The following is a 25,259-nucleotide window of genomic DNA, read 5'->3' on the forward strand; positions in this document are numbered from 1 at the left end:
ATCAATGCTCGGTATCCATCAGTGCAGCTCCAAGGTCCTTTGCTGCCGATGCCAATGTTGATGGCTCGGACTTTCTTGACCCGAAGAGCTTCTCAATCTTGTCGAGCTGAGCGAGATGCCCCTTTGGGGTCATCTGGTTACACAAGCAACAACACCGGATGTCATTCGATGTCCCCAGGCAGAGGATACACACCTCGTGTGGGTCCGTGATGGACATAGTCCTCAAGCACTGGGGGCATTGATGGAAACTGGACAAGGCCATGCTGATATGAACAAAGAGGGAAAAATGATAGGCGATGATGGCAGTTGACCAACGCCAATGGTCACCAAGGCACCGCTGCCATGGGGGGAATGGAAGCGAAAATAAACTTACTGAACTGCCAAAAAGCCTAATTGAGAGGGTAAAGGAACCCAAAGATGGACCCGTGTTGAAGAAAAACATGAAAAAAAGGAAAATTAATTGATGAAAGATTTCCAAGGCAGTTTCCAAAAAAAAAAACCCAAACAAAAAACAGCCACAAGCTCACTTCACCACGAGGCAACAGCTCCACGGAAAAAAAGAGACTTGTTAGGGAGCGCTAGGAGAGCGGTCCCATTTCCAGGGAAATGGTGTGCCCTTGGACCTCAGCACAACCCCAGAGGATTCCAAGGCAGAACTGAGGCTGGTGAGACATGTCCAAGCCTTGGCTGAGACCAGGAAGCCAGGCCCCTGCCGACCTACACAGCCTGAGACCAACCACGCAAGGTTGGTCTCTGAGTGGTCCTCCGACTACTCCAAGTCCTTTCGGACCTGCCGCTGGGAACAGCAAAGGCAGCAGGCTGGACAAGAGACAAGGGTGGACGAAGGCTCTGGAACATGAAGACGGTGACAAGAAGCTGGGGACGTGAAGACTCAGACGAGAGGCTTGGGATGTGAAGACTCAAGATGAGGAACTTTAGCACGAAGACTCAGGATCAAGGTTCAGGAACAAGTCTAGTACTGGGTTGAGGCTGCGACGCAGCATGCCCTATACAGCCCACCACAGGGCGGACCCACGGGACTGGTTGCAGACCACGCTTGAGTGTGAAGCAGACTCCAGATGAATACGTAGAAGATGAAGCTGGAACATGGTGAAGATTCAGTAGAAGCTTGCACCGAGACGTGCCCTAAACAGCTGCCCATGGCTGGTCACAGACCACGCTGGAACAGAGCAGGTTCATTCAGAGTCTTAGGCATGGACAGAGCAGCCACAAGAACATCCAAGGGCCGAGACGAGATACAGGGTAAGGGACCAAGACGAGACTTGGCTTCAGGCATGAGACAGGGGACCAAGACGAGACTTGGCTTCAGGCATGAGACAGGGGACCAAGACGAGACTTGGCTTCAGGCATGAGACAGGGGACCAAGACGAGACTTGGCTTCAGGCATGAGACACGGGACCAAGACGAGACTTGGCTTCAGGCGAGGATGATCCTCCGGAGGCTTGCGCTGCAGACGAGAAGACAGGCTCATGCCATGAGGTGACGAGACATGACATGGCACACCAGAAGAGGTAGCAATGAGGAACCACGGGTCCAGGAAGCAGAAGCGGAGACGAGGCATCAGGAAGGAACAATCAGGAAGACCACAAAACATCAGGACAAGATGAGAGATAATCCAGAAGAGACCACGAACATGAAGAATGAAGAACAGGAAATACCAGCAGGAGTGAAGACGAGAAGTCCTTGAGAGGAACTAACTCCTTGTAAAGGCAACTAAGGACTGGAAGCTGGGCCCTTAAATAGGGCTGAAGATCAGGAAACACCCTGGGAGGAGTCCAGGTGGGGCCCGGGGCATATCCAGCCGCAGGCCCTTTAAATCTCTGAAGGAGGCGCGGCCCGCGCCTTATGAAGACAGGAACAGGAAGTGCAGGACCCTGGACAGTGGCCCTGCACAGACACTGAGGAGACGGAGCAGAGCTGGGCCGTAGAGCAGGCCCCGATGTCAGCAGTGACTCCTTCCGCTGCAGGAAGGACCGAAGGCGGCTCCAGCCGCCAAGAAAGCCCGGGGACTGCGGCTTCCGGGCAGCGAAGATAAAGAAGACGTCGGTGGTGACTCTGGCCGTATTGGAGCACGGTGGCAAGGCCCGCCGTGCAGGAGAGACACCCCAAAATCCGTGTCTCCTGCCGCGGTGAAGAAAACAGGCTGGCTGCGGCTCCTGCTGCGAAGAACGTCAGTGGCTCCGTGCCGCGAAGGTAGGTGCGGGAGTATAAAAAGACTGAAGAGGGATCCCACAAGGCCGCGTGGTAAAGGGCATGCTGGGTATGCTCAGTGTGCCTAGTCAAAGTTCTAGAAAATTTGACATAAGTTTTCTGTGCTGGGCTCCATCCGATGATGTCACCCATGTGAGGACTACCATCCAGCTTGTCCTAGGAAAAACCAGCCTTGTGTCTGGGAGGGGTGCTTCTTGCCAGTGAAGCACCTTGGGCGATTATGATCTTTTGGCTTGCTGCAAGAAAACACTGAACCTGTAGAAAAGGGTAGAGACAAGGACAGTATCAAAATTCAAGAAAGCATGGGACAAATACAGAGGATCCCTGAGGAAATGGAAGGGATTATAAAGCTAAGAAGGATGTGTGAATGGACAGACTGGATGGGCCTATAGTCTTTATCTACCATCGTGTTCTATGTTTTTGTGTTTCTATGATATTGACATTTGCATCATAGTAGAACTGTTTGGTTCACTAAATGATTGTCATGGTGTCTCTGATCGGAGTACACCACCTCAGAAATGGTACAGGACTACAAGGCAGGACATTGGATTTGACAGAGGACAGTCTTCCGCCTAGCCAGCCCTCTCCCCCGCAGGTTGGACCCTTGGGTTCTGAGGGCCAGTAGGCTTGACTACAGCGGCAGTACATCATGGTGAGTCAGCACTTTTAGAATGAGTCTGGACAAGCTGGGTATACTGGAGCAAGGCTAGACCCAGACGCTGGCTAGAAGCTTGGCAGGACTTGGACACGGAGTGCAGGCAGGGCTTGGCAAGGCTTGGTACAGCAGAAAAAGGCAAGGCTTGATTCAGGCTGGATGAGGCAAGGTTTGAACTGTGGACAGAGAAAGGCTGGAGCAGGGTTGGACTGGATACTGGAGCTGGACACGGAGCAAGGACTAGGGATGAGGGCAGACAGCGACAAAGCAAGATACTGCACACGGACAGGGAAAGACATAGGCAAGGCAAGATACTGAACAGAGATTGGAAGTAGATATAGGCTGGGGCAAAACAAGGCACTGACAAAATAGGAACAGGACTTGACTGAGTACGGCAAGTCCAAACAGAGACAGGTCTGGACAAGACAGACCAGGCCAGAACCGGACAATTTCATGGTTAGACAACACATAACAATGAATATAGAAGCCTGAAAGCAACAAGGATGAAGGCCCATTGGCTACTAGGCTATATGCCTGAAGGCCCCTACGTATACAGAAACCTGAATAGGCCACTAGGCAAGGCACTGGAGTGGAGCAGGCCCAAAAGCCACAAGGCCAGATAAACCCTAGAGTAGGCCAGAGAGCCAGAGCAAGATATGGCCTAGATAAGCCATAAGGCAGGGTAAGACCTGAGTATGGCACAGAGCAAAGAGTAAAAAGCAAGAAGGCCCAAAGGCCACAGAGTAAGGGATGGCCTGAATAGGTCACAAGGAGTAAGAAGGCCCAGTGGCCACAAGGTATCGAGCAAAGTAAGCATGGCCAGGTCAGAGAGCCAAGAGTGACTCCATGAAGAGAAAAAGATGTATTGGCAAGGCTAGGTTACATAAGGCTGGAACTTGGGTTTTGGTGTGAGCAGTGAAGAGGAGCTTGGTAAAGCTGGAAGTTAGGCTCACTGAGGTCTCCTAGTGGAAAGGAGGCTGCACCACAGGCTGATTCAGGGAGTCAGTGAGGAGATGGCTTGGGTAGCTTGGAACAGAGCACACTGGAGGCCTCTGCTGGTGGGGAAGCATCATTGCAGTAGGGCACAGTGAGCCTGTGAAACAGGCAAAATCCTAACACTGATTTGTGAAAGATGCCCATGAGGAGTGATGCAATGACCAAAAATCTGCTCTGATGGATTATGATGTGATATGGAAGAAAATATGCAAACTTTAATGTGATGAAAAAATCCAAAGGTGAAGTAGAACCTACTAGATGAGACAACTTCAGGGTGAATGCATTCCTTTTAATACATGACATCCTAACATCTGAGCTAGACAGAAATACGGCATATAAAGCCCTACAATGTGAGATTTCAGTTCTTCAAAGACATTATGCAATTAGACCAGCCAATAGCGGCAGATCATGCCTGAAATCTAAGTACAACAGGGAGGAGTATTTCAGTGAGGAATGCTTCAACTTTTGAAATCACCAAAGGACAGCAGGCAAAGAATAGTGCTCATTGCATCAGATATGTAACAATCTGCACATGGAGAACCTTCAGCGTGTGTACGCTAATGTGTACATTGCTGGCTAAGACTTGTTCAGCAGAGTGCTCTTTCTCAGTGCATAAATGCATAAAGATGTATCTGAGGTCAAGCAAGTCAACAAACCGCTTGAATGCTCTGGCTGTGCTTGACATCACATCCGATCTGACAAATTCTGTATCGTATGACAAATGTTATTGACAGCTTCACTATGGAGAAAGCACACCACAACAAGCTTTAGACATGGGCCAATGAAAATGTAATGGAATCATTTACTGTAATTTTATCCATGTTATCATTTATTATTTTTGTTTTGAGTTTAACTATGATCTTTTTTTTTTGGCATTTTCTAATTTTCCTAGGAACAACAACAACAGCAAAATGCATAAGTGCAGCAAAAAACTAAATACATCACTGCAGATGACCCATGTGTGTAGATCTGTTGCACCTGCTTGCTGTCTCAGATGTAAATTTTGGCCGGCCACAGAAAGACCCATTGACCTGCCTCACTGATCCCTGGGCATTGCCGGCCCAGCAGAATGTCGCCATGCCTCCCCTGCTTTGGGCTTCTCTAGCCATGGGCATCTTAATGGCCCCGTGGCAGGAAACTGCTCTGCTGGCGCACTGAGGACGTCACACGACTGGGTATTTAAACCCCAGCTGCACTCCAAGCATACGCCTCAGTAACAGGTCTTCTTGCCTAGCAGGGCTTGCTGCTAACTCTGTGTCCTTGCCCCTCACTGTTTTGTGCTTGCCTTGTTGCTCCGTTTCTTGCCTTGTTAATCTGCCTTGCCCAGCTGTCCTGCCTTGCTTGTTTTCCTGCCTCTCCTTCTGGTCCCTCCCTCATCCAGATCCCAGCCTCTTGTCTCCTTTCATCTTGTCTGTCCATGGCCTGTTTCCTGGTCCTGACTTCTGCTACGTATCTGTCTACTCTCCTGCCTGCTGTCTGGTTTTGACATAAGCTATGGACACTGACCATCCCTCTGGACCACTGCCTGTCCTGACCTTGGCCTGTACTTGGATACTGTCTCTTGCTGCCAGTCCAGACCTCGGCTTGTATCCTGACACCGTCTGACTGCCTCTTATTGGACTCTCACCTAAGTCCTGCCAAGGGGAATGGGGCTGGTATTGGTGAAGCTCCATTCTGAGTTCCAGTAAAGGCATGTCCACCAGCTGTCAGCATGGGCCTAGTAGCTTTGCCTACTAGGCTGCGTCAACCATGCCAAAGTACAAGGGCTCACAACCGTGACAACAGAATACATAATTCCTGCCACTGCTGCCCATAACAGGATCTGTCCTGTAGATACCAAGTCTGCATACTGCCTGCCACTGCTCTTCCTAACATGACCTATCCTAGAGAGACGAGGAGCAGTAGCCAGTTTCAGCTGCTCTCCTATTTGCTGCCTTACACGTATCTCTTCCTGTCTGTTTTTGGATAAACACAATCTTCTTTGCAATGAAGTTTCATTCTTACTTTATCATCTCTGGCCACACCTTATCCTGTATGAGGCTCCTTTCCACAGCCCAAGGCCTTACCAGGAAATCCGTTCATCTAAGGGCAGGGGGAAGGGGATTTCCTACACAGCCAGAAGACAACATAATATATACAACCCCATGCAATTCTTAAAACATTCAGTATTGTGTGCACAGAGGCTATTCATAACCCAAGAGATTATATGGGATGTTATTAAAAAAGCTCCTGTAGTTAGAAGGGACACTATATATATATATATATTTACACAGTCCCATGAGTTATAATCAACAATGCGGAAGTCATGTAGGCTGTGCTGTATTTTATTACAGACAGGGTTTGGAAAATTCACTTGCCCGTTCTCTTGGAGTAAATGCATTTTCTTGGCTAGTGGGCTAGGGAGCAGAGGGTTGATAATGCAAACATTTTCATTCCCAATCAGAATGCCGGCAACAAGAGCTGGGAGCTGGAGAAGGTAGCAGAAACATCTTCAGTCCTAACTGGAAACCCTGAAAGAGTTAGGGAAGGAGGTGCCAGCACCCGGAAAGAACATCAGGATGGCTGGGGGGGGGGGGGGAGGGGGAGAACAGGAAGAGGGAGAATAAGAGGCCTGCAGGTGGCTAAAAGATAGGAGGAGAGGTGCATGGAGGGAAAGAGGGCTGCAGAGGGGAGGGAGGCGAAGAGAGAGTGAAGGGAATGTGAGGGGGAAGGAGGGAGGGCTGCAGGGGAGACTGGAGGAAGAGAGAGAGAGAGAGGGAGAGGACTGTTCCTGCGTGGGGTGGGTGGAGAAGAGTGAGAGGGGGCTATACCTGTTTGGAAGGGAGATAAGGCATCGCCAGGAAAGAAATGCATTTCTGTACTTCTGCTGCTGGCGCCAGACCTCCATCTCAAACAAGTAATTTAAGAATTTATATTCCGCTTTCCAGAAAATTTCAATCAAGGCAGATTACAGCAAAATATGTAAATAGAATAGTTTAAAAAAGTAATGCAAAATATAGGATCAATGACCAAACTTAAAGTAACTACAACATTATAAAGTCAACAATTATATGAGACAAAAATCAGAAACAAAGTACAACTGTCAGTCCCTCACCAAAATCTGCAAAAACCGGAAGGACATAAAAACAAATAACATAATTAAAATAAAATCTAAATGCTTAGTATAGTAGCTTAGAGGCTGACATTCAGAGGAGGCTCAGCACCATAATTCAGACTCCCAGTTTAGGCCCCTAAATTAGGCCCACAGTGGGGAGCATCTAAACTCACTTGCTGACCTGGTCCCCTACCCTGGCCCTATTCACTTTTATGGTGCCTAGATTTAGGCACTGAGCCCAGGGAAAAGTTTTATTTGCCAGATTTAGAAACATAGAAATGCAGCACACAAAAGCAGACAAAAACCATATGGCCCTATCCACATCTCCTGCTCAGCTTTCTAGTCCCTTCCTCAGAGGTTTGGAAGCATGCACACCTTTATGTATTTTATAAATGGAGTTTGCAAATACATCATCAAACATTTGTGAATGCTAATTATATTAATTTGACTTTTGTCAACAGTTTTTGGGATGGGGGTCTGGAGCAAGTGGGTAAACTGTTAGAGGTCTATTGAGGTGTGCATGCAGCAGCCAACTTTTTATTTACATTCTGCTATTTTCAGCACTTCAAAGCAGATTACTTTCAGGTACCATAGGGGCAAATGAGGGTAAAAGACACTTATGCAAGTCACCAGCAGGATTTGAACCTTAGTTTCTCTGATTTGTAGTCCACTGCACTACCCACTAGGCTACTCCTCCACATACCTTTATAAAGTACCTGCCACTGCACATAAACTGAGGGTTATTAACATGCACATTACAATTATTTAATACATAAAATATATGGGTGTACTTTTATGAAATGGGTGTATCAACTATGATGATTTGTGCATTAAAAAGTGTGTGTATATTGAAACATACGTATGTACTATTGGGGTTGTGATATGCAATATTTTATACACTGTGTGGCTCCTTCTGCACAGTTTATAAAATAGAGTAGTCATTTTAGGAGGACCTACTTATGCATATATTAGTTATTAACTGGTTAACCATATTATATACCTTTTCTCAAATTAACTATTTTATGTTTATTTATGTTTTCTCAAATTAACTATGTTCAATGTAAACCGCTAAATGAAGCGATAGTTACGGTTCCTTAGCGATAGTTTTGGTTCCTTGTAAACCGGGGTGATATGTATACTATACAGGAACCCCGGTATATAAATTCTTTAAATAAATAAATATGTGCTAAGTTACGCACGCCACTGAAAATGACTTTCTGAACATTGGTTCCCTAGATCTTTTGAATATCAGGCTCTCACTTCATAAAAGCTGCACATCCAGGATTATACCAACCAAAGAGTGATTTTCCCCAAGATCTTGACTACAGAAACTAAAGTTTTTCGGCAATAAAAAGGGAAGGTGGAGAGATGATACCAAATGATGAGTGCATTTTGCCCCAGATGAGTTAAGTTCTGGGGGAATTTTAGAATCCCTGACTATAAACATAGTCACATGAAGGCCATGAACCTGAGGCCTGAGACAAGACAACACCAACAGATTAACATTAATCTTTAGTAAAGCTTATTGCTCTATAAATTCTCTTCATCTACTGCCATTTCGTGCTGGTCACACCATTTCATGGGCCTCTGACAGCAGCCTGACTTTCTGCTACCTTTTACGTAGGATATGATAAGGAATCCACAGAAAACTGTGTATCAGCTGCACCTAGCTCCTTTTCACCATCTACCAGTTAGATTTTACAACCAAATATTACAATTCAGTTACTTGTGTGTGGAGCATCCAGTCAGTATTTACAACCCACGAATATAATAGAGCCACCTGTGGTGAAGAGCCTGACAGCATTTACAATCAAGAAATATAAAATCACCACCTCTGGGATAAGGCATGTACAGCCAACCAATGAAAAACGCATGCCCACATACTGGACACATGGTAGCAGACACTAAAAAAGGGATTCATTCAGCATGAAGTTTGAAACTTGTCAGCAGTAGCGCCAGCTGAAGTTCTGACGATTGGCGCTACTGCTGACAAGTTTCAAACCCGTGCTAAAATCAGCCACCTTTTGTGTTCGCACTTCAGGGGAGGAGATGGAAAACAATTGTAGGCGGTGCAGTGGTTCACAGGTGGGGTCCTGAAGCACTAGACAAAACCGAAGGATATTGAAGTGATTTTTACCACAGTGGGCATTGGAAGCTGCTGCTTTGTGTCAGGAGGCAGCCGAAGAGCGCCAGAGCCGCTGTGCAACCTGCCCAGCCTGAAGTGACACTGAGTAGCGGGCTGCTTTAGCACAGGAAGTGCCCCAGCTGCATCGCTTTCAGCTACTGGGGGGGGGGGGGGGGGGGATCAGGACCGAGGTCAGCTGCTGGACAGTAGCAGAAACGCCTGTGGAGTGAACCACACCTCCTCCCAGCTTTGCTCCCTTTTCTATGTATCCTCCTCTCCAAATACCTCGACCCTTCCATGATTCTCCCTTGGTGTATTTGTCTTCCATCTTTTTATTTATGGTCTGCACTCTCAGATCTTGCCTGCTAACTCCTCTGACATGACCGGAACTGGCTCCCTCTCTCTCTGTCTCTGGGAGAGAGCTACCCACAGAGATCAGAAGGTGAACTCCAGATAAAGCCAAAACTAAAGCAGCAGGCGAGGCCACACTGCTCCTAGTAGCAACTCATAACTTTCTGGGTCGTATTGCTCCCTTGTGGGGAGCATAACTTTCAAAAGCCACTTACCCAAGTAAAAGAGCTGTCTGAAAATTCCCTATCGAAGCCAGCTAACAGTACCCAAGGGGTATTTATACATAGGTACAGTATTATGATAGAAAACAAAGCCGTGACTATTCCTTTCCGAATTATTCCTAACATTCTATTTGCCTTTCTGACCACCGCCGCACACCGAGTCAAAGATTTCAAGTTATTGTCCACAAGGATTCCGAGGTCCTGTTCCTGGAGAACAACTCCTAATACGGAACCCAGCCTTGTGTAAGGCAAGACTTCCCTTTGCTAAAGCCGTGTTGACTCTTCCCCAGTTAAGCCGTGTCTGTCCCATATGGTCGGTCAGTAATTTAGATTTTAAGAATGGCTTCTACCATTTTTGCCCAGCACCGACGTCGGAATCATAAGAACCCAAGAGGTGCCTCGCTGAGTCAGACCAAAGGTCCATCGAGCCCAGCATCCTGTCTCTGACAGTGGCCAGTCCTAAAGAGTACATTCAATTCCTTGTGGCTTATGCCCAGGGATAAGTGGGGTGTTTTCACCCACGAGTCTGCCTGGCTAATAATTGGAAACAAGAGTTTTCCTCCAGGAACCTGTCCAATTCCTTTTTTATACCCAGCTATGCTAAGTCATGTTAACCACGCCCCCAGGCAACAATTCCACGGCTTGATTGTGCACTGAGTGAAAAAAAATAATTTTTTCCCCAATTTGTTTTAAATCTGCTCTCTTAATTTTATAGAGTGTCCCCTAGTCCTAGTATTATTAGCTGTTCCCTATTTATCCATTCCACCCCACTCATGATTTTATAAAGCTGAAGGGCCCTAACCTGCTCAGCTTCTCTTCACCTGTGGACCTAGTAGGCAACTTTCAAAGAAAACTGTGCAGATAGTTTTTTCTTTAGAAAATTTGCTTAAGGGGATACCTGGGGACAAAAGTAGCTGCCAGGCTTTGTAACTCCTTTTTCTGCAGGCAGAAGAAAGGCGTGAGGGGGTGGGGGGGGGGGGGGGTACAGGTGCGGATTTGAAAATGTCATTCTGCATACATACTTTTTACTCCGTCCTTCCCAACCTAAACATGCCCTCAGGAACTCCCCTATTTAATGAGCATTGTGAACCCCCCACACAAACAGATTTTTTAGGAAGGCAATTTTCCGACAGCTCAATTTATCCTGCTAAATAGCTCTGTAAATCATCCCCATACTTAGGATTACTTTTCCTTAAGCAGTTGTCCACATTAAATTTCATCTGCCACTTAGATGCCCAGTGCCCCAGTCTTGCAAGGTCCTCTTGCAGCTCCTCACAGTCTGCTCGTGTTTTAACTTCTTCGAATAATTTTGTGTCATCTGCAAATTCAATCGCCTTGGTCCCAGTACAGTCCCTGAGGCTCTCCACTATTGACCTTTTCTCCACTGGGAGGACTGACCATTTAGTCCTGCTCTTTACATCCAATCCTTTAACCAATTTCTAACCCACAATAAGACCTTGCTTCCTATCCCAGGGCTTTATAATTTCCTGAGGAGTCTCTCATGAAGGACTTTATCAAACACCTTTTCCTCAGGAATAAAAATAAAATATCAGAGCAAAGAAAGAGATGGATATGTCTTTACTGCCAAATAAATTAATTTAAAAAATAATTAATTTTGCTTTTACTGATGGTCTATACAGAACAGGAGGGGCCTGAGTCCCCCTGCTGCAGATGTGCTGGAAGGAGCCCAGCAGATGACCAGTGGTGACCGACCTATGGATATTCCTCTCTCACACCCTCTCCCCGTCCTCCTCTTCTTTCAACCATTAAAAACAAATGTTCCCCTTATTTCTTTGCTTTCTAAAAGTGGCCAATACTTGTATTGCCTCTTCAGGAAATATTTATCTCCTCCCCCTCCCATGCAAATAATTATAACAACAATAAAAGAACAAGAAATAAAAACAAAATTGGAAGGGAAAAGGGAAGCAGCAAAGGCTACCCTGGGGTCTGCCACTGATCTTTTCAGATACTGCAGCAGCAGTGGAGGATACGGTTGCCATGGTGATGAATAGATGCAGGGTTGCCATGGCTCCCCAGAGGAGGAGGGTGGGGGAGGCAGAGAGATGCAGGCAGAAGGGGGTAGTGATCACCATGGAGATGAGGAGAGAAACCAGGAGATGGAAGGGGGGAATCTAGCGATGTACCTATGATGCTGGGGGATTGCTGGCAGGGGGGTGCCACTGTGTGTTTAGAGTTATATAATTCCTCTCAGCCCGAATCCTAGCATCCCTTTCCTCTTACCCTGACCAAAGCAGAGATCCCTTCCAGGAGATTTATTTGTGGAGCATTCGTTACACATGGGGACCAGAATAGAATAAGGCCTATAAAGCTGCCATGGACTTATGGAATTAGGGTGCTAATTAGTTCCTGATTCACCCAACAGGGTTGATCCAGTTCGTGGTTTACCCCACTGCATGCATGGACTTGCAGTCTTCCTTTTCTTAGGGATTTCAAATGAGTATGCAGAGATCACAAGGTCCAGCACTAACCAAAATACAATCACAGCCAGTTACTCTGGAGCGGGTTCTTTTTCTTAGAGAATACAATGAGAGAAATCGGAATTACAGGTCCCTTCATGTAATGGGGTAAATCCAGCACTGGACCTGGAGCCAGTTGGTAACCCTACCTCAGCAGCAACTACCATTTGATTTACGCAGCCCTGTGAAACCCTGCTATCCTGGAATCCATCAGACATGTGCACCACAAGTGCTCCATGCATCCCTTTGATCCTTTTACACAGCTGTTAAGCCCTACTCTTGAGTCTGGAGTCAGCATGTGGTGAGGCAGCAGACCATCTGTGGCCCAATCAGATGTGATCCATGCTGCAGCTGATTCCACAGGACTGATATCAGCAAGGCGCTCTGGAGGAAAAGCACACCATGTCAACAAGAACCACTACAATGCTTCCATCCAGCAGATAAAAGCCCGACTCCTCCTACCACCCACCCCTGAAACAGACCGAACCAGATACGCTCGCTCCAGCCCCTGGTCCCTATCCTGGCAGGGGGGAGGGAGTAGAAGCGGACTGGGACGAGCGCTCCGCTCCCATCAGGTTACGCAGGTCTAGGTGTCTGCGCCCTACCTGTGCGTCTCCATAAGCTGCCCCCACCTCAAGTCCCTAGCCATGAAGGATGCAGCCCGGCTTCCAGTGACAAGGATGGATGAGCATGGTACAGTTCACCGGTCACCATGGTAACCTTACAAAAATAGCCACAAACCGGCAAACTTTCTTCTGATGATCAGAGCTGTTTCCATAAAGCAGCTGAGGCGGGAGAACCCACCCCCTCCTCAATTCTCCCCCACCCACCGCCACTTCTGCCGTGCAACCTCTTGCCACTAGAGCAGGGGCTAAGGCAGGCTCAGGGAGGGGCAGAATCAGAGTAGCAAAGTTTGGGGGGGGGGGTGAGGGGTGCAGAATCTGAGCAGTTAGCAACATTATCCTTTCTACCTCCCCCACAGCACCCAGGAACCAGAAAAATGTGGAGCTGCCTATCCTCCCCAGCAGCAGCTGTCTCCCAGATGGTGCACAACTTAAAAACATCTATTCTGTGGCAAAGCAAGCAGGCAAAGTGTGTGTGTGTGTCTGTGTGTAAGTCTATGTGTGTGTTGGGGGGTGGGGATTCATCTACAGAGAGTGGGGAAGATAGGAAAAAGAAATAGAAACAAGGGTAGGGTGTGGGGGAGATAAAAAAAAAATGACAAGGAATGAATGAAGTAGAAAGGTGGAAGATGGTTGCGTGAAAAGAGGGAGACTGCCAAGGAGACCCTTGGCACAAGACTAACAGCTGCCAGGCGTAAAAGAAGCTGCAGTGGGAAACTTTGGGAGGCGTGGGCAGCAAAGAGGCGCAGCGGGAGATTAGGATCTCCACGTCTACAAAATAAGAAATACTCTGCTGAAATGGCAGCAGGTCTGTGTGTTTGGTTTCTCAAGTTAGGCTGGCAGTGCAACAGTCAGTCCTGTGCGGCACTGCAAAGTAATATGTAGATCTGTGCAGCATGGTATAGTTGTATGAAGTGCTATATAGTACTCTGTAGTATTGTAGAGTACTAATTAGTGATGTAGAGTGCAATACAATAATGCGCAATACTGTACAGTGATGTATAGGTGTATAGTGCTGTGTACTACAGTTTAGTACCCTATAATGCTGTGTAATACCAGACAGTGCTACATAATGCTGTATACAACTATATATACAACATAAGATACGGTACTAGAAAGTGCTGTGTAGTACAGAGTACTGAATAGTATTATAGGGTGCTGTGGAGTGCTGTATGGTACCATACAGATGTAGACCACTGTTTTTCAAGTTAGTTCTGGAGAACCCCCTAGCCAGTCTGGTTTTCAGGATATCCCCAATGAGGCAGTGCATGCAAATCTATCTCATGCATATTTATTGTGAATATCCTGAAAACCAACTGGCTAGTGAGTACTCCAGCACTGGCTTGAGAAAAACTAATGTGAGATACTATTGTAGTTCTGTTTAGTGCCGTGTAGTACTGTGGCAGTGTTGTATAATAGTATATTAGCTGAAATGGTCCATTTACAATGAAGAGTTGAAATGGTCACCGCACTTCTGCTCCTCTCCCTCCTACCTGCCATTTGCTGGAGCATGTGGATCATGTGCACTCATGGTCATAAAATCTGCCTTGTGACCCCCCCCCCACATGTGCCACCACCTGCTTCATCATTCTGGTTCACAACCGGGAGACATGGCATGCATGCTTCAGTCGGCAGGACCTGGGTTGCCTCCCACTCCACCCTCTCTTCAGCTTCCCTGGCCGGTGCTGCTAACTCATGGAACACCGGATGGCACATAGCACACACATGCGCAGGTCGGCTGGTTGAAAAAGAAAAACATTGGCTGTATAAACACACTAGCTTTTATATGAAGGAGGATGGTTCATCCACTGGAAACTGTGTAAACACTATATTATCACTCTACTAGAAAAACACTGGGATCATGACCCTGACAGAATTACCAGAGAATGAAGAAGTTGTGATCACCTGGGTCAGTCCCATTCCAATCAACAGAGAACTCAATGCAAGATAACCAGATATAGTGGTAAACACAAGAACAGCATTGCTATTATTATGTACAACATATGGAGAGAGAGAAGATCCTTCCATATCAAGAAAAAATTTGGAGACCAAAAAATATGGTAGAAAAATACAAAAATAGTCTCAATTATATTGGGTGCCGTTGGCCTAATTGAAAGAACCTCCAGGTGCACCTTGACATGTTGCCTGTACATAAAACATCCTATGTACTCCATAAAGAAGCTCTTTCGCACAAAGCAAGAACAGAGGTGAGCACTAGCTGTAAATTTGAGAGATTGAGATTGTATCCAACATACCCTGGCTTATAGTGAGGTTCATTCCTGACATGGTGTGCATAAAACAAATCCATTTGCAGACACTACCCCAAGGATTGTGGTAACGTGTAACTTGTAGCTATGTAGATTGCTATGTAGAGCTGAATTGAGTAGTATCACTGTGCATAGCTGTGTAGTGTTACTTAGTGCTGTGGAGTACTGTAAAATGAATTTAGTGCTATGTGATATTGTGTTGTATTGTGTATTAGACAGTATTGTACAATGATGTGTAGAACTGTATTGTGATTTATAATGCTTTGTAATACTATATAGTGCTATGTAGTACTATATAGTGCTATAAAATATTTATAGTAATGTAGTGTGTTGTGTAGCATGGGAGAGTACCATATATTGCTGTATAGTGCTATAGCATAATAGTGCTGTAGAATAATGGATAGTATTTTAAAGTGGCATATAGTTTTATGTAGTGCTGTAGTATGCTGTGTAGTGCTGTAGAGGATGATATAATATTGCAGAGTGTGTAGAGCATTTTATAGTAGTGTGTAGTATTGTACAGTACTACAGAGATCTGTATAATACTGTATAGTAGAGTTCTACAGTACTGTAGTGTTGTGTACTACTATATAGTGCTGTATACTATTGTATAGTACTGTAAAATGCTGTGTGATACCGGAAAGTATTCTACAGTCCTCTTTAGTACTGTAGAGCACTAGAGGGTATTACAGAGTACTGATAAATGCATACCAGGCAACTCTGCACCCACTGTTTCCTTCTTCTCAGTCTGGAGAAGTGGTCTGCAGGAATACACTATTAATGGGCTTTCTGAACAGTGATGGATGGACGTGGATGCTACCGTGGAGCTATTCTTGGACTTGGGTGATGTGGGTTAGACAGGAGTATTCCAGACACTATGCTCAGAGTTTGCACACAAATGGACACAACACCTGCCTCTTCCTTTCCCAAGCTGTGGCCTTATCCTACTGATGCAACAGGAAAGGCACTGGACCAAGGCAGAGGGTGCCCACAGCATGCCAAGAGCGCCACTAGAGGGGAGAGCCACAGCAGTCGCTCATTAGCTCCTTTGTCTTCAGTCCTTCTGCCCAACTGACTGAACACAAGCCAAAGCAATGCAAACTCTTAAACAATCACAGGCCTCTGAAAAGCAGAGACTGCCCCCAAATCTCAGCCCCTCTGTTACAGTGCTACCGACAATGAATATGCATGAGAATTATTTACATATACTAAGTGTCTGATATATGCATATGTATCCATGCATATTCATTGTGGATATCCTGAAAACCTAACTGGTTGTGGGTCACCAGGGTAGGTTTAAAAAATACTGAAAGGCAGTGGCGTAGCCAGAATTGATTTTTTGGGTGGGCACAAGGTTAACATAGGTGGGCACAAGGCATGCAGGTCTACTAGTTGTTTTCTTACTGATAAATAATGCCATATACTGCACCCTAGAATGGCTTTCTAAGTAGTTTGCAACAGCCATTATGTGTCATGTATGAAACTTTAAAATAATTTACTTCAATTATTTCAAGTATAGAAAACAATCAAATCCATCATATAATAAAACAAAAATTAATGTATTCTTTCATGAACCATCTTTGCAGAAACCCAGAAATCTTCATAAATACAATAAAATATAATTAATCATCAGAACAGGTGCAGCGCAAAGCTAGGGCAATTCACATTACAAGTAACATGAAAAAAAAAATTCAAATTCTGGTGTAATCTCAGCAAAAAATAACCCTCCACTGCTATTTTGTGAAGTAACAAACTCTTGCAAAAAAAGAGGCATCTGGAACCTTGCCAAACAATCACAGCACTGACTCTCAGGATTCAAACAGCAACCTTATGAAAAAGCAGCAATGCAAATACTACACCAGGCCCTAGAACATTAATACATCACCTACGGGAATAACAGAACAGGCTGGACTACTACTACAGAGAAACTATATGCTAGAAATACTCATTTCTGTCACAAACAGGCAAAACTGAGACCGACCCTTACCTAATATAGAAATAAGAGACTATACATTAGAAACAGAAACATGTAGATAAAGCCAAAATAGAAAGCCTGAGAAACTAAAATGTCTGAACAGTGGAATACTTAAGAAAGAGCAAAATACAAAAATATAAGAATGCACATTCCCAAAGATGACATATTTAAATTGCTAACATCTCTCTCTCTATATATATATATATTTATTTTTTTTTACCTTTGTTGTCTGATCTTTGTATTTTTCTAATCAGTTGGTCCTGGTCTCTCTTTCCCATTTTTTCCCTTGTCGCTCATTTCCTAATTCCTCTTCAGTGTCTTTTCTACTACTGTCTTCTTCCCTTCCACACACACACACATATATACATAAATGCTTTCTCTCACAGACTCCCTCACACACTCAGGCTCTCCCCCACCCCCCCCCGAGCTCACATTCTCTGCAGACACACATACAAGCTCTCACTTCTCACCCCTCCCCAGGCTTATATTCTTATGCACACACAGACGCACATCCAGGCACCCATTCTCATCCACACACACAAACCCATTCTCCCATTCTCACCCACACATACACACATACCCATTCTCCCATTCTCACCCACACATACACACTTTCAAGCACCCATTCTTACCCACATATTCAAGCTTCCATTCTCACCCACACACACAAACCCAGGCTCCCATTCTCACCCATATATATACACATTCAAGCTTCCATCCTCACCCACATATTCAAGCTTCCATTCTCACCCACATATTCAAGCTTCCATTCTCACCCACATATTCAAGCTTCCATTCTCACCCACACACACAAACCCAGGCTCCCATTCTCACCCATATATACCCACATTCAAGCTTCCATCCTCACCCATATATACACACATTCAAGCTTCCAACCTCACCCACATATTCAAGCTTCCAACCTCACCCACATATTCAAGCTTCCATTATCACCCACACACATTCAAGCTTCCATTCTCACTCCCATATACACCCAGGGTCTGATTTTCACCCACACACACACAAGGCTCCCATTCTCATCCTCACATACACATTCAAGCCTGTGCATAGTTTCCGCTTCCTCCCCCCAGAGCAGGAAGATCAGCTGGCCTCTCCTGCTGCCACTGGCCTCCTGCTATCTTCGGGCCGTATGGCCGACCGATCTTCCTGTTTCGGGGGGGGGAGGAGAGCGGAAGCGCCGCGCACAGTTTCCGCTTCCTCCCCCCAGAGCAGGAAGATCAGCTGGCCTCTCCTGCTGCCACTGGCCTCCTGCTATCTTCGAGCCATACGGCCGACCGATCTTCCTGCTGGAGGGGGGGGAGCGGAAGCTGTGCGCGGCGCTTCCGCTCTTCTTCCCCCCCCCCCCCCAACAGGAAGATCGGTCGGCCATACGGCCCGAAGATAGCAGGAGAGGCAGCTGATCTTCCTGCTTTGGGGGGAGGAAGTGGAAGCTGTGCGCGGCGCTTCCGCTCCCCCCTCCCCCCGCAAACAGGAAGATCAGTCGGCCATATGGTTGTAGGACCGCTTCCCCACGTGTGCCGTGATGGCGTGCCAAGCATGGGTTCTCCTCTTCACTGTCGCGGGGATGGGATCCCGCGACAGCCTTGCAGTTCTGGTGTCAGTTGGGTGGGCCTGGGTCTAAATTGGGTGGGCAGTTGCCCACCCAGGCCCACCCGTGGCTACGCCACTGCTGAAAGGATTATCATACAGCTCCAAGTCCATGCAGGCAATGAGTGGAAAGCCAGAACTGGTTCAGCCTCTCCTAATATACATGGATTTGTACTTACCCCTCTAAATAGAGTAACCAGTTAGCACTGTATATTTTTTTTCAGGGTCAGCCTGATCCAGCTCCAATTCTCCTTTGCCTTCATACCCCTTTTTCTACTATTGATGATATAGGTCCTACCACCACTCCCAGCCACCGCTACTCTGCGCCTTGTGAAACTTTGACCTGGAACCCACCACTTCCAGCCTTTGCCACTGCTCTGTGACATCCGCTGCCCTGGACCACACTCCCTGAGCCCCACCATAGTTCTGCACCCTATGATGCCATGATCCTGGACCACTATCCCTGGTCCCTGACACCACTCCATGGCCCATTGAGGCTCAAAGCCCCAGTCTATCACCCCTGGGCCTGCCCATCCAAGACTCTTCCAGGCTCAGCCCTCAGAGCTGCTGCTAGCTGGAGCCGATGGGGAGTACCATAGAACATGTATAGAGGTCAGCCATAGCCAGGGGGGGGCACCTTCCCTACTGGCAGAACCTATGCTTGGCTTCATCCACAGCAACCAGTAGGGTTTCATCCAACTGCAGCAGGACTCCTGCCCGCAGGTTTTGAGACACGTTCTAAATTTTTATCAGTGAAGGAACCAATGCCCTGTGGGTAGGATTCATCTAGAAAAAGACTACTTACAATTCCATAAAAGGTCAAAGTGTATCTTTTTTCAGCAAACATTTGGTGCCCTCACAGTGATGGCCTGCTGAGCAGTTCTGGGGGTCAGTTGTGGTGACTGGCAATCATAGGGTTCTCAGTTTGACTGAAACATGGTTTTATTGTCTGGTATTTTTGTCTACTGGCTGTTATAATGTTGCCCTTGTCCATGTGTCACACATTGCCGTAATTAAACGTTCTATGAGCTGGAATCCGTCTAAGTCTTTTGCAATGGTGGGATATAAATATCCAAGAAATAAATGGACTTGTAGTCCTGTTGTTTTTCTTAGGGTAATTGGAACTACATCCCCCTGTCATGTCATGGGAGTAAAACCACAATTGGATCAGCCTGTCCCTAAAAAACATGAAGCCAGCTGGTCACCATGGGCTCAGCATCACTCATGTTCTGCCCCACATAACTGAGGCTTCCTAAAAATAAACATTGCATTCCCAGTCAAGCATGTCCATAAAAAATAAAATGCAAAGCCCCAGTACTAGTTATCAGTACTAGTCATTAGTAGTTAAAAGTCTAGGGATGATCAGAGTATTTGCACGGATGGGTAGGAGGGCTGCACTATAACTTGTGAAAGGTCTGAGCTGACGGTGCATGGAGCCCTCTGATGGTTGAAGGAAAGAACTGCAGGTCCAGGAGAGACCTTGCCAAATGGTAATACTGTTCTACTATTTGAAGCCATTTCTCATTCTACTGTCTTTTCAGAGGTGACCTGAATCAGCCTCTTTGATTTGCATTTCCCATCTCACGCTGACACACGGTCCTCATTTACCCAGCACAGTTCTCAAGTGCTCTGAGATCTAACAGGTTAATGCTGCAAAGCACAAGGAAGTACAGCTGTAGGTTTCAGTTGGCTCATATACAAATAAGATATACACACCAAAGTTTAAAGGGAACCCCCCCCCCCCGTAGACACTTTATACGTAATCTTCCTTCTTGTGACGAATGCAACATGTAATCAGAACTACAGCAAACAAAAGGCACTTATCAGAGCTACAAAAGGAATAAAGGATAGAAAAGCCGATGATCCCCGGAAACTCGGCTCCTGTCTCATAGTGCAACAAGAAAAACGCGATGATCCTGGGACACGCCGAGCCTGCCAGCGCCCTCACTGGAAACACGAATATTTTCCGGAGGGTGGGGGGGCACCGGCACCTTTCACCATCAAAACAGGCGCACGACTTATGATGACCTTGTGGGCCCTGCACACTCAGAAACACGCCACCTTTCCGACACTGTGGTAGTAGGAATAAGCAAAGGGAACGCGGGCAGCTCCCGTCAGCAATCGGCGCTAGGGAGAGGAGGGGTATTACCGGCTGGCCAGGCGGCGCAGCAGCAACCAGAGGAAGTAGCAGCTGCACTGGAAGTTGGAGAAGAAGGAGCCGCTCCGCCACCATGCCGCCTTGTCCATGCGGATGCGTCTCCCGCGCTGCCCAGCGCCTCGCTCGCCCTCTCTCACCCTGCTGCTCCAGTTCTACCGCTCAGCCCTGCTCGGCAGCTCCCGGGGTTACTCCTGTCAGGTTATCTACAGGCTCGCTCTCTCTCTCTCTCTCTTTCTGGCAGAAGTATGTAAATAAGGGCCAGGCCTCTCAGCTGATTATCTGAATGGCCAACTCAGTAACAGCCTCAACCATCCTCTGGGATTCCCAGAGTGTGCCTTGGGGGAAAAAAAACAAAAAAAACCCCACAAAACCCCACGCGCCTATGCCAGCCTCCCCTGCCCCATAGGACGCAGTTACAGAAAGGCCAATGCAAACATATACTCTTCCCACTCACAGTGGGGGGAGGGAAGCACAATTTAGTGACCCTACAACCAAGGTGACACACACCCACCCCATCGGTCTCTGTTCCTCTTTCCGTTTCCACCTTCTTACCGCGCATACACAAAAGTTTCACCGCAGTCTCATCTGAAAGCGCTTAGTTCTGCAAACTCAACCGGGCGCAATTCGCCCCTGGGGCCAGCAGAGCTGTGGCAGCCACCTCCGCCCCTCCCCGTCAGCAGCAACAAGAGGGTGCTGGAGGCCGAGTACCATTTGCAAACAGCAGAAAGCATGCTCCAGAGAGAATACCAAAGAATGCAGTCTGCTTTGAAGTGCCTGAAAAGGCGGATTATAAAAAGTAAGCAAAGTTACTGCACACGATCCCTAGGAGGCAGGGCTTTTGTCTGGAGATTCCGCAGCCACAGGGGCAGCTCAAGGCAATCTGCTGCCTGAAGCGCGGGATTGAGATGGCGCCCCCCGACCCTGTCCCTCCTCTCTTCAGCCGCACACAGTGTCACTTCTCTCTTCAGCTGCTGCCGGCCTGGGTCAGCCGTTGTGGTTGGGGCAGGTAGTATGAGGCAGTTGCCACAGCAAGGTTCTCCGAGGGCATTTTTTTTCCGCCTCAAAATTCTGCCGCCTGCTTCACCCTGCCTCATTATTGAACCTCCCCTACACAGCCAGTCACCTTTTCAGGATACCCACAATGAATATGCAGGAGATACATTTGCAAACATGGGAGACCCTGTTTACAGCAAATTTATCTCAGGCATACAGCAATTATTGTGGATATCCTGAAATCCCAGCTGGCTGTGGAGTCCCCAGGACAGGTTTCCTAGGCGCACTGACAGTGTCTTCTACTAGCCACCAAAATAAACCTTTTCTCACTCTTCCAGCAGAGATGAATTCACACACACTGGTGAACCAAATAATAGAAGTACCTCAGGCTGGTGAGCCAGGTCAATCCTGACAGTCAATGCATACAACTGGGCAAAACCAAACCTCAATCAGGCCTGTCATGTCAGGGTTGATCTGAGCCAGGTGGCAACCCCTCCGTGTTTTGGTGTGTCTAGTTTTTCAGAATTTAAAACAAATAGTGTGATGCCATCAAGTGTGAAAGTGCATGCTCTATTTGCATAGCCCAGCTAGGAGCTCACCTTCAGATGTTCATACTGAGTCACCCCTTTTGCCAATATAACATAACTGCCATTTTCTTCCCTCTGGATATCATTAATGGTACTACATTCCCTCAGCATTACAAGCTTCCTCAGTCTCCCTCAGTCCCCTATTCATAAAAAGACAGAAAGGCTGGAAGGGAACTTGTGATTAAGTTTTGTTTTTTTATTAATGCAATTAGTCTAATGTTAATTGTGAATGTTTTTATGTACCCTGCTATGAACACTGGAACAAGCAGATAAGAAATTCTTTTAAATAAAATAAATAATTACTTAATGCCCTTTCTTCCAATAGGGTATACTGTACCTAAATCATCCCAGACAGATGTGTGCCCAACCTGCTCATAAAAACTTCCAGACAGAGCCTAGTTTTGTTAAATTAACTGTTTAATACATGATTTGCAACACGTTCCCTCTTCCGATATGTTACACATCTCATTTCTCATGGTATCTCCCCCACATCGCAGAAGCATTCCACATGCCTGAAATACAGGTACTCTATAATGACACCCTTATAACCCTTGATGCCACCAGTATCCTCCTGCCATGCTCTTCCCTGCCTGGTGCATGTCCATGGATGGAGGCCTTCCTCCAACATCAAGCATTCCTGAACCACATCGCCACCATGCTGGTGCCTGTGTCCCCTGCCTGACCAGGCCCGGATTTAGGAATATGCAACTGTCCCCAGTGAAGTATTTTGATAGGCACGGGAGTGTTGCCACTGTCTTGCTGCTTGTCCTCTTCTGCTGGGCCCGCAGTAATAGATTTAATGCATGATCAGAGGGCCCTATGGTGGCCCCGCCCCCTTCTCTGAAGTTTTCCTGTTAGCATAAGGCAGGGCCGCCACAGGACTTCTGATGCATGCGCTGGTGCAAGGGTCCCACGCAATGTTTCCCGGGAGCTGTTAAAACTGCTGCTTTGGGCAGACCCCCAGCTGATCTACAGAAGTGAGAGGGTAAGGGGAAGATCTGGGAGGGACATCCTGAGGAGGTCACTGGTCTCCTCCCCCGTCAATGGTTTCTAGGGGTGGGGAGGGCCTCTCTCTATGCCCTCAAACCCTCCAATCATTTCTGGGGACCCCTCTCCCCAGGTGAGCCTTCTCCTCCAAGTGCCTATGGGCTCCCTGCCCTGTGACCCTGTGCCTGACACTTGGCCTGACACTTGGCCACTGCTTCTGCCATCATCCACTTCTTGGGAATGCTGACTGGTGGCTGTGCCCCACTCTGAGGAGGCAGAATTCACTACAATGAGGAAGAGTGAGGGCTAAAGCTAAAGATCAGGCAAGGTCTGTAATAATTCAGTAGAAACAGAGCATGTGATACAGAACGGATGGGCCTAGAGGCTTTTTTAAATTTGCTATTACAGTTTGTGTTTCTATCACAGCCAGCCTGTTAATACAACAGTAGTTATCAATAACAGTAGAGTACTGGAGTATACACGACCCTGCCAAAAAGAGCTTATTATCCTACAGGATCTCATTTGAAGTTGCAATGACCAGCCAATGCCCTGTACCTATGTCCCCCTCACACTTACCCCCTTCTCTCTGCCTGCTGAATTCAGGAGTCTGCAAGCGCCAGTGTCCTGCCTGACCTTGCCCTGGGAGAGTGACGCGTCCAGCGGTGACAGCGGTAGGCGTTTTAATAAGCTGGAATAATTTCTCCAGGTTTTCGCAGGCATTAGTTTCCTCCGATGCTGGCTGGAAACTCTGATGGCTGAGACCCAGTCACTTCAGAACACCTCTCTCTCTCTCACACACAACACACAGAGAGTCACTTCCTCTCCTGCTAACCACTTGCAAATTTAGAATCTGTCTCCTCCCATTGCATGTGCCTTAAACAGTCAGGCACGCACACTCCCCAAGCCAGAGGGATCCTCATATGGGAACTAGTGACACACCTGCCTGTCAGAATCTTCAGCTCTATAATTAGACAGCCTGATAAGGCACTCCGGACTTTAATATTTCCAGTTCCCAGACAAAACTCTTTGGTTTCTCTTCTTTTGACTGATGATCATGCACAGGCCAGGACACAGAAACACACACAGAGAAATATCTGTACAGCACTGTACAGAAAAAAAAAAGCACTGATTATTATGTATAAAGTGCCATCAGTGTTAACAGCACTGTACAGACACAGAGCAATAATTTAGAAATGTGCAGCATAATTTAGTTCTTTTTTTTTTGTGGGTGTAGTTTTGTTTTTGTTGCAGTGTTTTGTTTCTTTTGGTTTTAGTGTGTGCTGTTTTACAATCATAGACACTAAAACCAATCCAGGCTGCCATTTTAAAACAGACTCTCCAGACTTTCTCTTACTCCCCCCACCCGATGGGTCCCCTGGACTGCTTACCACCTCCTGCAGGCTCCTCTGGTCTCCCCCTTACCCTACTTTAAGCCAGGTCCCTTTTCTGGGAGCAGGAGTGCTTACAAGTTGGTCCTGCCCCGCCAGTGCCATTTTCTCATATGGCACCAAACGTTGCCATACAGCAGACTGGCACCATGCCGGGGCAGGAGTGACTGGGGTCTACTCTTAGCCCCAAAAAAGGGAACTGGTTATGGTAAGGAGGAGGGGGGGGGGGGAGCTGCAGGATGTGTGAGGCAGTCTAGGAAACCCCCAGGAGGGAAGAAAGAAGAAGCCCAAAGGGGCTATTTTAAAATGGCAGGCTGTTTTTGTTTTTTTTTTGTTCTTTTTAATGGCAGGAGCACAACAAGAAAGAAAAATGAACATATCATTGACATTTTGTTTCAAATGACGGTACATTCCTACCAATGATTATTTTTTCAAAAGCATCATCAGCTACACAAAAGCTGTATTGTCACAAAGCATTACTGAGTATCTCATTTTCGGAAACATATGGTTGTTTTGGGTTTC

At 46.9% G+C, this 25,259-nt stretch overlaps 1 protein-coding gene across 4 annotated transcripts in view; it reads right to left on the bottom strand.

Moving 5' to 3' along the window:
• The window catches only part of IQSEC2 (IQ motif and Sec7 domain 2), a 415,732-nt gene that overhangs the window by 150,788 nt on the left and 239,685 nt on the right, over positions 1-25,259 (bottom strand). The window contains exon 1 of one of the 4 annotated variants that reach the window (XM_029607442.1): positions 20,774-20,982. The exons of the other annotated variants lie outside the window; for them this stretch is intronic. Within the exon in view, the coding sequence (XP_029463302.1) occupies positions 20,774-20,871 (98 nt within the window). The 5' untranslated portion in view covers positions 20,872-20,982. Of the gene's footprint in view, positions 1-20,773; positions 20,983-25,259 lie in introns of those variants that run through there. 4 annotated transcript variants of the gene reach the window in all.

Source organism: Rhinatrema bivittatum, chromosome 1, assembly GCF_901001135.1.
Source record: "Rhinatrema bivittatum chromosome 1, aRhiBiv1.1, whole genome shotgun sequence".
NCBI classification, from domain to species: Eukaryota; Metazoa; Chordata; class Amphibia; order Gymnophiona; family Rhinatrematidae; genus Rhinatrema; species Rhinatrema bivittatum.